This window comes from Lithobates pipiens, unplaced genomic scaffold, assembly GCF_037356315.1.
Source record: "Lithobates pipiens isolate NorthernLeopardFrog02 unplaced genomic scaffold, aLitPip1_a1.2 Scaffold_37, whole genome shotgun sequence".
NCBI lineage: Eukaryota > Metazoa > Chordata > Amphibia > Anura > Ranidae > Lithobates > Lithobates pipiens.
Window position 1 is genome coordinate 16,234,585 of NW_027507825.1, and position 12,039 is coordinate 16,246,623.

The 12,039-nt window shown below is 46.2% G+C and overlaps 1 protein-coding gene across 7 annotated transcripts in view; it reads left to right on the top strand.

Annotated features, from left to right (window-relative positions):
- Positions 1–12,039, top strand: part of TTC7B (tetratricopeptide repeat domain 7B) — a 225,331-nt gene that overhangs the window by 140,657 nt on the left and 72,635 nt on the right. For all 7 annotated transcript variants that reach the window (XR_013269953.1, XM_077466764.1, XM_077466766.1 and 4 more), the window contains one exon: positions 4,172–4,244. Coding sequence is in view for 6 of the 7 variants with exons in the window: in XM_077466764.1 (XP_077322890.1) it covers positions 4,172–4,244 (73 nt within the window). In the remaining variant the exon portion in view is untranslated. The remainder of the gene's footprint in view (positions 1–4,171; positions 4,245–12,039) is intronic.

Here is a 12,039-nt window from a genome sequence, read left to right on the forward strand (position 1 = left end):
CCTAAGGGTGTATTTGTCTGCCACGGCTCCCTTTCGGGAGTCAGACTCTCTGTTCGTTTCAGTAGCTGGCCTGAAGAAAGGTATGGTGGTCTTGTCGGCCACCATTTCTAAGTGGGTCAGACAGATTGTATTACAGGCCTACGCCTTGAAGGGGCAGGTGCCTCCCCTTTCCTGTCACGGCCCATTCCGCCAGGGCAAGTGGAACCTCTTGGGCTTCCAACATCGAGCGTCAGTCGCTCAAGTGTGTGAGGAGGCGACGTGGTTGTCCATTCATACTTTTACCAAATTCTACAAAGTGGATGTAAGCGCATCGTCTGATGCCTGCTTTGGCCATAAAAGTTTTGCAGGAGGCCATGTAATATTGCAATTCTGCACTCTTTTTTTTTTTGTTTAAAGAAAATAGTTACTTTTGCGTATAATGCACTGTTGCATTGTTGACCGCAAGTTCTGATGCGGTTAGATAAGGTGGTGACTCCCTTGTTTAGGGAGCACTTCTGGTTGTGGGTGAAGTTTTTTTACGCTGTTCCTACCCCTCGTTAGGACACTGCTTGGGGGGTCCCTATGGTCAAGATTAATGGAGCTGTGTCAGTCAGTGAACGAAAGAGAAAATGGGATTTTTGTAGTCACCGTAAAATCCTTTTCTCTGAAGTTCACTGACTGACACAGCACCCTCCCCTCCTATTGGTTTACGTTATACTGCTTGTTAACGTACTGAGCAGCAGGACGCAGGCTGAGGGTATGCTACTGGAGGGACCGCCCCCTGGGCAGAACTGTAAAGTTCTGTTTTTTCACATGTATAACATGTTCTGTCTAGCCCTCTCCTGAAGGTGGCGTAACAACCCTATGGTCGAGATTAATGGAGCTGTGTCAGTGAGTGAACTTCAGAGAAAAGGATTTTATGGTGAGTACAAAAATCCTATTTTTTTCCTTAATTCATTTTATTTTTGCCAGTTTTTAAAATCTGAAGCTGTTTTGTATCTGATATTATATTGGGGCCAAAAAATGGATAGATGGATAACTAAAAACTTTAAAACTGGATTATGGGTATTTTTTTTCCGGGGGTTAATCATACACCCCCCTTGCTCTAAAACTGGTAACCGAGCGATCAAACAACACTGGTCACTCGGTTCTCACAGCTCCCTGAGCAGAGAGCTTGCGACTTTCAGTCACTGGGTCTCTGGTCTGCCCCCTCCTTGGTCACTGGAGCATTGAGCCGTGGGGGGGGGGGGGTGGATCACTGAGAGGCTGAGCCATGTGCCGTTCCAGGTATGTGGATGGATCCCGACCATAGTACCGCAATCTTTCCCTAACCTGGACTGGCTCCTAGACGTCAGCTGACAGCAAGCTTCAGTCTGCTGCAAATTGGTTGCAGGAGTGCAGAACAAACTGCACTCCTGTGATCCACTGTGGAGAAGTACAGCCAAACGAGCTTTGGCTGTACTCCTTTAAATCCCTGGAAGGATTTACCCCCTTAATGATTAGGCCATTTTTTGTGATACTGCACTGCGTTGCTTTAACTGACAATTATGTGGTCATGCGGCACAGTACCCAATTTTTTTTGCGCTATAAACAAAAAAAGACCGTCAATTTTGAAAAAACTACAATATTTTTTACTCTCTGCTAGAAATGACTTGAATTGTTTATGATTAATTAAATAATAATTAAATGAATTATTCATCAGTTTAAGTCGGGGTGTGTGTATATATATATATATATAATTTATTCTTCTACATATGTTTGGTAAAGAAAAATCGTAATAAGAGTATATTGATTGGTTTGTGCAAAGGTTATTGCGTCTACAAACGATGGGTTAGATTTATGGACTTTTATTTTATTTTTTTACTGGTAATGGTGGCGATCCGTGATTTTTAGAGGGACTTTGACATTGCGACGGACAAAACTGACCCCAACTTTTTTGGGGACCGGTAACATTAATACAGTGATCAGTGCTAAAAAAAAAAATGCACTGATCAATGTATGAATGACACTAGCAAGGAAGAAGAGGTTAACACTAGGGGGTGATCACGCTGTTCCCTGGATGTGTGCTAACTGTGTGGGGGATGGGTTTACTGGGACATGACAGAGATCACTGTTCCTGATCAGTAGAAACAGTGATGTCAGTAGTGTCCCCTGTCAGAACTGGGAACCCCCCCGTCTCTGTTCCACGGACGTGGGTGGCCAGCGGTCATCGAGTCTGCCAGACCCGCGGGTGCGCACGCCCACTGTATCTCATGCATGGTGCATGGACCAACTTACAGGTATGTTGGTTAACGCAGCCCGGCCACCCCTCCGCAGTTTGTGCGGTGGGTGGTCCAGAAGTGGTTAAAGTGCTTGTAAACTCTTCTCTATGCCCAGTGAAAAAAAAATCCTCCTACATAAGTTTTACATGTTTATCTGGTGTCTTCTTTTCTCTACATCAGCTCAAAGTCCATAATTTACAGCTTGTCTGAGAGTTCAGAAAAAAGGGGTTGCGGAAAACTGAAGTTGCAGTCTGCTCTCGGTGAGGAGTGCTATAAGAGCTGATTGGAGGGAAGGCACACACCCCTCTTCACACAGGAACGGAGCTGAGGCTGTCCATCACAGGCTGTGTGCTGGAGTTCCCTCCCCATTTTTCTCTTGGTGTCGAGAAAACTTGTCAAAAGTGACTGGTGCTGATAGCAGAGGAAAGAAGCAGCAGACAGAAATTATGTTTAGTGCTCTGGATTAAGACAAGTACACGCTATAGAGGGGGATATGCTTTATTCATATTTCATGTCTGGGGTTTACAAGCACTTTAAATCGGACCTTCAGTAATTTTTTCATCTTTCCATCTAATAAATCGTCTGCCCTGGTTGTTTTAAATCTGGATTGTAAAACATTTTTTTCTCTCAGTAAATACCTTATACAGCCCACTTCTTGTTTCTTGTCTGGTCATTAGCCTAGGCCAGGGATATGCAATTAGTGGACCTCCAGCTGTGGCAGAACTACAACTCCCATCAGGCATAGCAAGACTCTGACAGCCACAAGCATGACTCCCAGAGGCAGAGGCATGTTGGAACTTGTAGTTTTGCAACAGCTGGAGGTCCGCTAATTGCATATCCCTGGCCCAGGTTAATGACAACATACACAGCGCTCTCTCTCTCTCCTGAGAGTTTTCCAGGAAGGGAGGAGGGGTGAGTCATAAGTGGGCCAATGAGAGCTGCAGAGCTGGAGGTGTGTCTCTGTGTAAATCTAGGAAATGAACAGGCAGCAGCTTCAGCTGCCCACAGTTAAAATGGCTGCAGCCAGACTCAGTGGATGGAGATATCTGCAGCAGTACAAAATCGCAGTATATATATAAAAAAAAAACTATGCAAAGTGGTTGGAGGGAAGTTTCAGAATGGCAAAGATGTTTTATTACAAATTATGTGAGCAGAATTCAGTTCCTTGTTAAGTATGGGTACCTGACAGTCTTGGCATCAACTTCCTGTAACCACCTGCACAGCAGCAGCCGGGCGGCATGAGCGCATCGAGATTGCGCCGTTGCACGGTCATGCGCGCACACACAATCCCCCTCCTGAGTAACGTTCCTGAATGTGTACTCAGAAGGAGGAAGCGCCCTCCTGGCCGTATATATGTAGTGGCCAGGTGGGAGGTGGTTAAAAATTGTTAGTAGGTAGAATATTTTGGAAGGAGAGGCTTTGTGTGTCTCACCCCCTTTTCTCCTAGCAATTTTTTATTTTTATTTTTTTGGTGCATGCAATGTGCAGTGTACACTCCGTGCATGCTGTCAGCCTTTGTAAGGTGTTGAAAGTGGAGCCAAGTGCTGGGATTAGGCATTTCCTCTGCACATATGTGGGAGTTACATCAAGGAAAATGCCAGATGAGGAAGAAGTGGCACAAAAGATGGCAGAGACGGAGAGATGATGGGAGCGCTGAGCTGTCATTGCTGGTAGAGAGCAAACCAAGAGGTAAGTTAGTCATAATGTGCAAGTATATCGTGAAAATAAAGGGAAAAAAGCCAGAAAAAGAAAACCAATGTAGCCGTCACATCTAAGGACCGGTAAGCTACAATATCTTACATTTATGTTCCCGGGTTTAGATATACTTTAAGGTATTTCTGTCTTTCTGCAGCCATTCATTTAAAGGGAAAGCATACTCCGTGGCACAGTGTTAGACATGTTATTGACTGTTTTGATTCTTGTCTCCTCAGGGCTCACAGCCTAACGCCAACAGACCATCAGGCGGCATTCTACCTCGCTCTGCAGCTGGCAATATCTCGGCAGGTAAGGTGACCTGATAGTTTGTTTTTCCAAACTATGCTTTAGACCCCCTTGGTGCCCTTTGTTAAATTGCAACATCATTATTGTATTATACAGGATTTATATATAGCGCCAGCAGTTTGCACAGCGCTTTACTACTGAAAAGGGAGACAATACAGTTACAATACAATAAAATACAGGAGGGTTAAGAGGGCCCTGCTCAGAAGAGCTTACAATCTAATATAAAGTTAAAAAAAAGCGTCTAGCTCATATTACCTCATCAGAAGCATTCACTGGGCTTAATTTTCTAAAGATATAAAGGCTGTTTACTTAGCAAAGTGTTAATTTTAGTAAATGAACCCCGATATATCAGCTTCTGACTAGCAGAGACCAAGTGCATGCAAGTGGGGTAACAACACAAGAATTTCCCTTCAGTCAATCTTGCTAACCAAACCCGAAACCCTACCTATAAAATAGTTCAAATTTCAGTGTGAATGCCGGGTCGTCATACTAATCCAGTGGCCTCAATTCTCTCTGGAGCTGTGGCCTTTTAATCTGCATGCCAGATAAATAGGAAAGAAAGTAAGATATTTTTTCCCTTCCTTTCTCTCTCTCCTTCCTCCTTTCTTCTTTTCTTGCGCTCTCCTTTCTTCTTTTCTTGCGCTCTCCTTTCTTCTTTTCTTGCGCTCTCCTTTCTTCTTTTCTTGCGCTCTCCTTTCTTCTTTTCTTGCGCTCTCCTTGCTTCCTTACTTGCTCTCTCATGCCCTGCTTCCTCGTCACTTCTCCCTTGCTTCCTCGTCACTTCTCCCTTGCTTCCTCGTCTTTTCTCCCTTGCTTCCTCGTCTTTTCTCCCTTGCTTCCTCGTCTCTTCTCCCTTGCTTCCTCGTCTCTTCTCCCTTGCTTCCTCGTCTCTTCTCCCTTGCTTCCTCGTCTCTTCTCCCTTGCTTCCTCGTCTCTTCTCCCTTGCTTCCTCGTCTCTTCTCCCTTGCTTCCTCTTCTTTTCTCCCTTGCTTCCTCATCTATCCTTGCTTGCTTCCTCGTCTCTTCTCCCTTGCTTCCTTGTCTCTTCTCCCTTGCTTCCTTGTCTCTTCTCCCTTGCTTCCTTGTCTCTTCTCCCTTGCTTCCTCGTCTCTTCTCCCTTGCTTCCTCGTCTCTTCTCCCTTGCTTCCTCGTCTCTTCTCCCTTGCTTCCTCGTCTATCCTTGCTTGCTTCCTCGTCTCTTCTCCCTTGCTTCCTCGTCTCTTCTCCCTTGCTTCCTCGTCTCTTCTCCCTTCCTCGTCTCTTCTCCCTTGCTTCCTCATCTCTTCTCCCTTGCTTCTGTGTCTATCCTTGCTTCCTCGTCTCTTCTCCCTTGCTTCCTCGTCTCTCCTTGCTTGCTTCCTCGTCTCTTCTCCCTTGACTCCTCTTCTCTTCTCCCTTGACTCCTCGTCTCTTCTCCCTTGACTCCTCGTCTCTTCTCCCTTGACTCCTCGTCTCTTCTCCCTTGACTCCTCGTCTCTTCTCCCTTGACTCCTCGTCTCTTCTCCCTTGACTCCTCGTCTCTTCTCCCTTGCACTTCTCCTTTGACTCCACGTCTCTTCTCCCTTGACTCCACGTCTCTTCTCCCTTGACTCCACGTCTCTTCTCCCTTGACTCCACGTCTCTTCTCCCTTGACTCCACGTCTCTTCTCCCTTGACTCCACGTCTCTTCTCCCTTGACTCCACGTCTCTTCTCCCTTGCTTCCTCGTCTCTTCTCCCTTGCTTCCTTCATTTTCCCTCTTGCTTCCTCATCTCTCCTTTCTTGCTTCCTTCATTTCTCCTTTCTTGCTTCCTTCATTTCTCCTTTCTTGCTTCCTTCATTTCTCCTTTCTTGCTTCCTTCATTTCTCCTTTCTTGCTTCCTTCATTTCTCCTTTCTTGCTTCCTTCATTTCTCCTTCCTTGCTTCCTTCATTTTTCTTTCCTTGGTTGTCTCTCCTTCCTTCCTTCCTTCCTTCCTTTGTCTCTCCTTTCCTTTCTTCCTTTGTCTCTCCTTTCCTTGCTTCCTTTGTCTCTCCTTTCTTTGCATCCGTCATCTTTTTCCTTCCTTCATTCCTTACTTCCTCCTCCCTTGCTTCCTTCTTTTTCCATCTCGTATACTTAAAATGGGGAAAAAAAGGGCTAATTATAGGTTTCCTGACTCCCCCATCCTCCTACCTATTCTTCATAGCCTGTATAATCTATGTATCTGTATACATTCCTTTTTTTAAGCAGCTCCCTTGTGGTCATGTGATCTAGTATCTCCAGCTCCCTTGTTGTCATGTGATCTAGTATCTCCAGCTCCCTTGTGGTCATGTGATCTAGTATCTCCAGCTCCCTTGTTGTCATGTGATCTAGTATCTCCAGCTCCCTTGTGGTCATGTGATCTAGTATCTCCAGCTCCCTTGTGTCAGAAATCGACTGCTGCAGGAAAATGAGGGTGTGCCGACAACAGAGAGGCGATTGGAGCATGGGGGTGACATCAGAGCTCTTAGGAGCTGGAGCATGTGACAAGTGGATTTAAATGTGTGTGTGTATATATATATATATATATATATATATATATATATATATATATATATATATATATATATATATATATATATATATATATATATATATATATATATATATATATATACATTTATTTTTTATACAGGCTATACAGCTTAAATAGGAAGAATAACTTAATTAGACTTTCCTATAACTTTAACACGTGTTCTCCTTTACCTTCCTCCCCTGCTTCCCTTTCTGACTGCCCATCATTTTTCTGACGCAGTAGGAGTGGTTTTGGCCAAAGCACTCGCTGCCTCACTCAGAACAGTATTTGCATGAGAGAGATCCCCAAGGCACTTCAGAACCAATGTTCAGGTGTACGCAGTCTCTTCTAGGTGCTGGTATTTTATTTCTAATACCAATCTTGCATGTGTTAGAGCAGTGACAGGTTTGGTTTAGGGTAAATATTTCAGCACTATGTTTGTTTGCAGATGCCCAGTTCCCGGTGTATCCGTATTTAGAGCAGTTGCTTTGCATATCTTGTTTTTGTGTGACTTTCCTGAGCACCACCATTATGACTTGGCTAGTTTGCATAGTCTGAATAGCTAGGAATTGCCTCCTGGCTTGTACTGCTTGTTTAAGGCTTAACAGCTGCGTTACAGGAACCCGGGGCTCAGTGCCAGGTGACACTCCTCTGCAGAGGGGCCATTCATTAGCAGCGTCTTGCTGCATGCTGGACCTTCCTGGTATGTTTAATTGCCCGCTCTGTGAGAGTAGATTGTAGGTGGAGACAAATACCATTCATTTAAGTACTGAGGACACAAAATCATCTACTCCCAGATTATAACCATCTGTTTATTTTACTGGAAAATGGTGTATATGCAGTTCTCCTCCAGGCCCTTTTCTGACACTTTGTTTTCATGTAAAAATCTGTATTTTTTTGCTTGAAAATTAGATAGATAGAAAATGAATGCAGAGGCCCTAGAACAAAGGTAGGTAACCCTTTTAGCACAGTGTGACCATTTATTTTTTCAAAAAAATTTAAAATGCAGATTTTATAACAAAAAAATGTCAACTTCACACTCTCAATCACGAAAAGGATTTTTTATAAAGTAAATGCTGTAAACTTCTTTAGTAGTGAGAAATTAACATCCTGCACTCTCGGGTCACAGATCAGCCCCAATTCATGCGTCTCCACACCTCAGACCACTGTACTACCTTGCTCATCTGCCCCACCACTGTTCTCTCCTGCACATCTGCCCCACCACTGTACTACCTTGCTCATCTGCCCCACCACTGTACTACCTTGCTCATCTGCCCCACCACTGTACTCTCCTGCACATCTGCCCCACCACTGTACTCTCCTGCACATCTGCCCCACCACTGTACTCTCCTGCACATCTGCCCCACCACTGTACTCTCCTGCACATCTGCCCCACCACTGTAACCCCCTGCACATCTGCCCCACCACTGTAACCCCCTGCACATCTGCCCCACCACTGTAACCCCCTGCACATCTGCCCCACCACTGTAACCCCCTGCACATCTGCCCCACCACTGTAACCCCCTGCACATCTGCCCCACCACTGTAACCCCCTGCACATCTGCCCCACCACTGTAACCCCCTGCACATCTGCCCCACCACTGTAACCCCCTGCACATCTGCCCCACCACTGTAACCCCCTGCACATCTGCCCCACCACTGTAACCCCCTGCACATCTGCCCCACCACTGTAACCCCCTGCACATCTGCCCCACCACTGTAACCCCCTGCACATCTGCCCCACCACTGTAACCCCCTGCACATCTGCCCCACCACTGTAACCCCCTGCACATGTGCCCCACCACTGTAACCCCCTGCACATGTGCCCCACCACTGTAACCCCCTGCACATGTGCCCCACCACTGTAACCCCCTGCACATGTGCCCCACCACTGTAACCCCCTGCACATGTGCCCCACCACTGTAACCCCCTGCACATCTGCCCCACCACTGTAACCCCCTGCACATTTGCTCCACCACTGTAACCCCCTGCACATCTGGTCCACCACTGTAACCCCCTGCACATCTGGTCCACCTCTGTAACCCCCTGCACATCTGGTCCACCTCTGTAAGCCCCTGCTCATCTGTCCCACCAATGTCCCCCCTTTCTCATCGGTCCCACCACTGTACCTCCATGCACATTTGCTCCACCAATGAACTCCCTGCTCTTCTCATCTGTCCTAACACTGAACTTATCTGCTCATCTGCCCCACCACTGTAACCCCCTTTCTCATCTGCCCCACAACTGTACCTCCTGTACATCTGTCCCACCTCTGTTCACCTGCTCCTCTGCCCCACCGCTGTAACCCCCTGCTCCTCTGCTCCACCGCTGTAACCCCCTGCTCCTCTGCCCCACCGCTGTAACCCCCTGCTCATCTGTTCCACCAATGTACCTCCTTTCTCCTCCCACTGTAACCCCCTGCCTTTCTGTCCCATCGCTGAACCCCCTTCTCATTCCTCCCACCACTGTACCTCCTGCCCATCTGCCCCACCACTGGTATCCCCTTGCTATTCTGTCCTACCACTGTAAACCCCCTGGCTCCACTGCCGCATCCCCATGTTCTTCTGTCTCACTACTGAATTACCTTCTCATCTGTCTCTACACTGAACCCATCTGCTAATCTGCCCCACCACTGTAACAAGCTTTCTCACCTGCTTAACCATTGTACCTCCTCCACACCTGTCTCGCCTCTGTATACCCCTGCTCTTCTAGCCCACCACTGTATCCCCCTACTCATATGTCCCACCAATACACCTCCTTTCACATCTGCCCCACTGCTCTACCCCCTGCTCATCTGGCCCAACACTGAACCCTGCTGCTCTTCTGTTCAATCCCTGAACCCCTCCTGCTCATTTTCCTCGCTGCAGTACCCTCTTCTCATCTATGATATGTGTGATATGTAAAGTGGTGAAAGTAAGCAGAGATGAGACACATCTACCTGTCCTGGCACACTCATCCTGCTGATCCACCTCTCGCATCCAGCATATGGGATGTATGTGATGTCACATACAAGCATATGGAATGGGTGCGCAATGATGAGCTCACGTCAGGGGCATTTTCTGAAAGCAGTGGGCCTGTGTGCAGGATCATAAGTTCTGTCCCCGTAGCTGAGAAAAAGTGGCTGGGTGTGATTTTCATTGCGCTGAACACTGGCTGTGGCATAAAGGGACACAGAGTGTGGGGGGTCAGTAATAAGTGACACAAAGGTTCAGGAATAATTTCAACAAAGTTCCCAGAAGCTCAACAGTAATTCCACAAACTGTCGCCTGATTGGGGTTTTCTCAATCGCAATGAAATCCCTTCTTTCTGTGATTGGTAGTGGCAACCAAGCGAGTCATCTTCCTCCCAGATGGTGGGCGGGGCTAACAGGACTCTGATTGGCTTTAGCAGTGGCCACTGACAGTCCTCTTCCTGGAAACAGGGACCGCCCCCTGCCCCCCCCCCAGCAGAACTGCACCCAATCTCTTCCCCCATCACAAAAGCTGACGATCGCAGCTACAGCAAAGTTAGAGAACCAAACAATGTTTCCCATCTTTACAATGTGTGGAGCGCAGTGCCTCGCCCTCAGTGCAGGTGTGGTGTGGGGAATTGTGAGATTGGAATGCATTAGTGTCTCACTGACACTTTTTCCTGTGCTGCTTTGTTGATGGAGGGAGTTGAGTGCCGGCAAAAGAGGCTTCGCGTGCCGCTTCCATCACCAGTGCCGGGGGTTGCCTACTCCTGCCTTAGAGAATAAAATGGTGGGTTTTACAATTTACAATGTAATTTTTCTATGTAACACAGTATCTGTACAGCGGGCATTCAGATGCATTGTTTTTAGAAAAAAAAATACTTTTTAAAATTTTAATACAAACAAACACAATATATAACCGATGAGGACGTTATGCCGAGTAAATAAATACCAAACATGTCCCGCTTTAAAATTGCACACGCCCGTTCAATGGCGGCAAATGATGTAAATTTTACTCTCCATTGGCGTCGCTTTAAAAGCCTTTACAAGTTACCACTTTATATCTACAGAGGAAGTCTAGTGCTAGAATTACTGCCCATGATCTGACGTTTGCGGTGATACTTCACATGTGTGTGATGATCGCTGTTTGTGTGCGCGTGGAACCGACGCACGTGTTAACCTTTGCGTGGGGGGACGGAGCACTATAAAAATAATATATCTTTATTTTTCGTTACACTGTTGCTTTGATTATTTTTTTTTTTAATCACTTTTATTGCTGTTACAAGGAATGTGACCGCAATAAACATCCCTTGTGACAGTAATAGTGACAGGTACTCTTTATGGAGAGATCTGGGCCCCCCCCCCCCTCCTCAAATCTCTGCTCTGCCCTTAAAGTGGATGTAAACCCTCACATACAGCCTCAGATGATGCACAGGGATGAAACAAATCTCTTTACATAAGTTTTACATATATATCTTCTGTCTTCAGCTTTATATACTGTTTAGAAAGTGTACTTCCTGTTAAAGCATTCTCTTCCTGATTCACCTGTGGGTGTGGATTCTTGTCATACACTGTGAGACAGCTGATTGGAGGAAAGGCACCCCCCCCCCCCCCCCTCGCCACAAAAAAGGAAGAGACCAGCTCTCTGATTATTTATTTATAACACCCACCCTGGCACAAAATTCAGCCTTGTTTTATCACAGTTGACAGAGAACTTGTCAGAAGATATCATTCTGATAACAGAAGAACAGAGCAGGAGAAATCCACAGGATAAGAAAACACTGCAGATATGTACCCAGCTCAAATTTCATCAATGGGGTTTACATCCACTTTAAAAGCATTTGATCACACCATGGTCGGTGTTTTAAAATGTTTTCGAAGCCGATATCCGATCCGATCCGGCTCTCTGATCAGCCGGTGAAAGTGCCAGCCGGGCAACTGGGATTCCCAGTGGGATGGGATACATGATAAAGCTGCAGAAGGTGGCTGGAGGGAGGGGACTCCCCTTTCCCGCTGCTTGTAAAAGCAATCCAGTGGCTAATTAGCCTCAAGAGAGCTGATCAGAGGCGCTAAAAAAACGGTACCTGGATGATGCCTGCAGCTTTGGTCATCATCCCGATATAGCCACTTGAAGTCTAGCGTACGTCGCTAGTCTTCAAGTGGATATTGACTGTCTCTGAATGGTTTGCTTTCATGGAGACTTTCCTGGTCATATGTTATAGTATATATCTAGCCTATTGAAGGACAGTTCAAAAAAGTGGAGATTTAAAAGGCTCGTTTAAAAAATAAAAATAAAAATTAACATTTTATACTTCCTCTGTGCAGTTGCTTTTG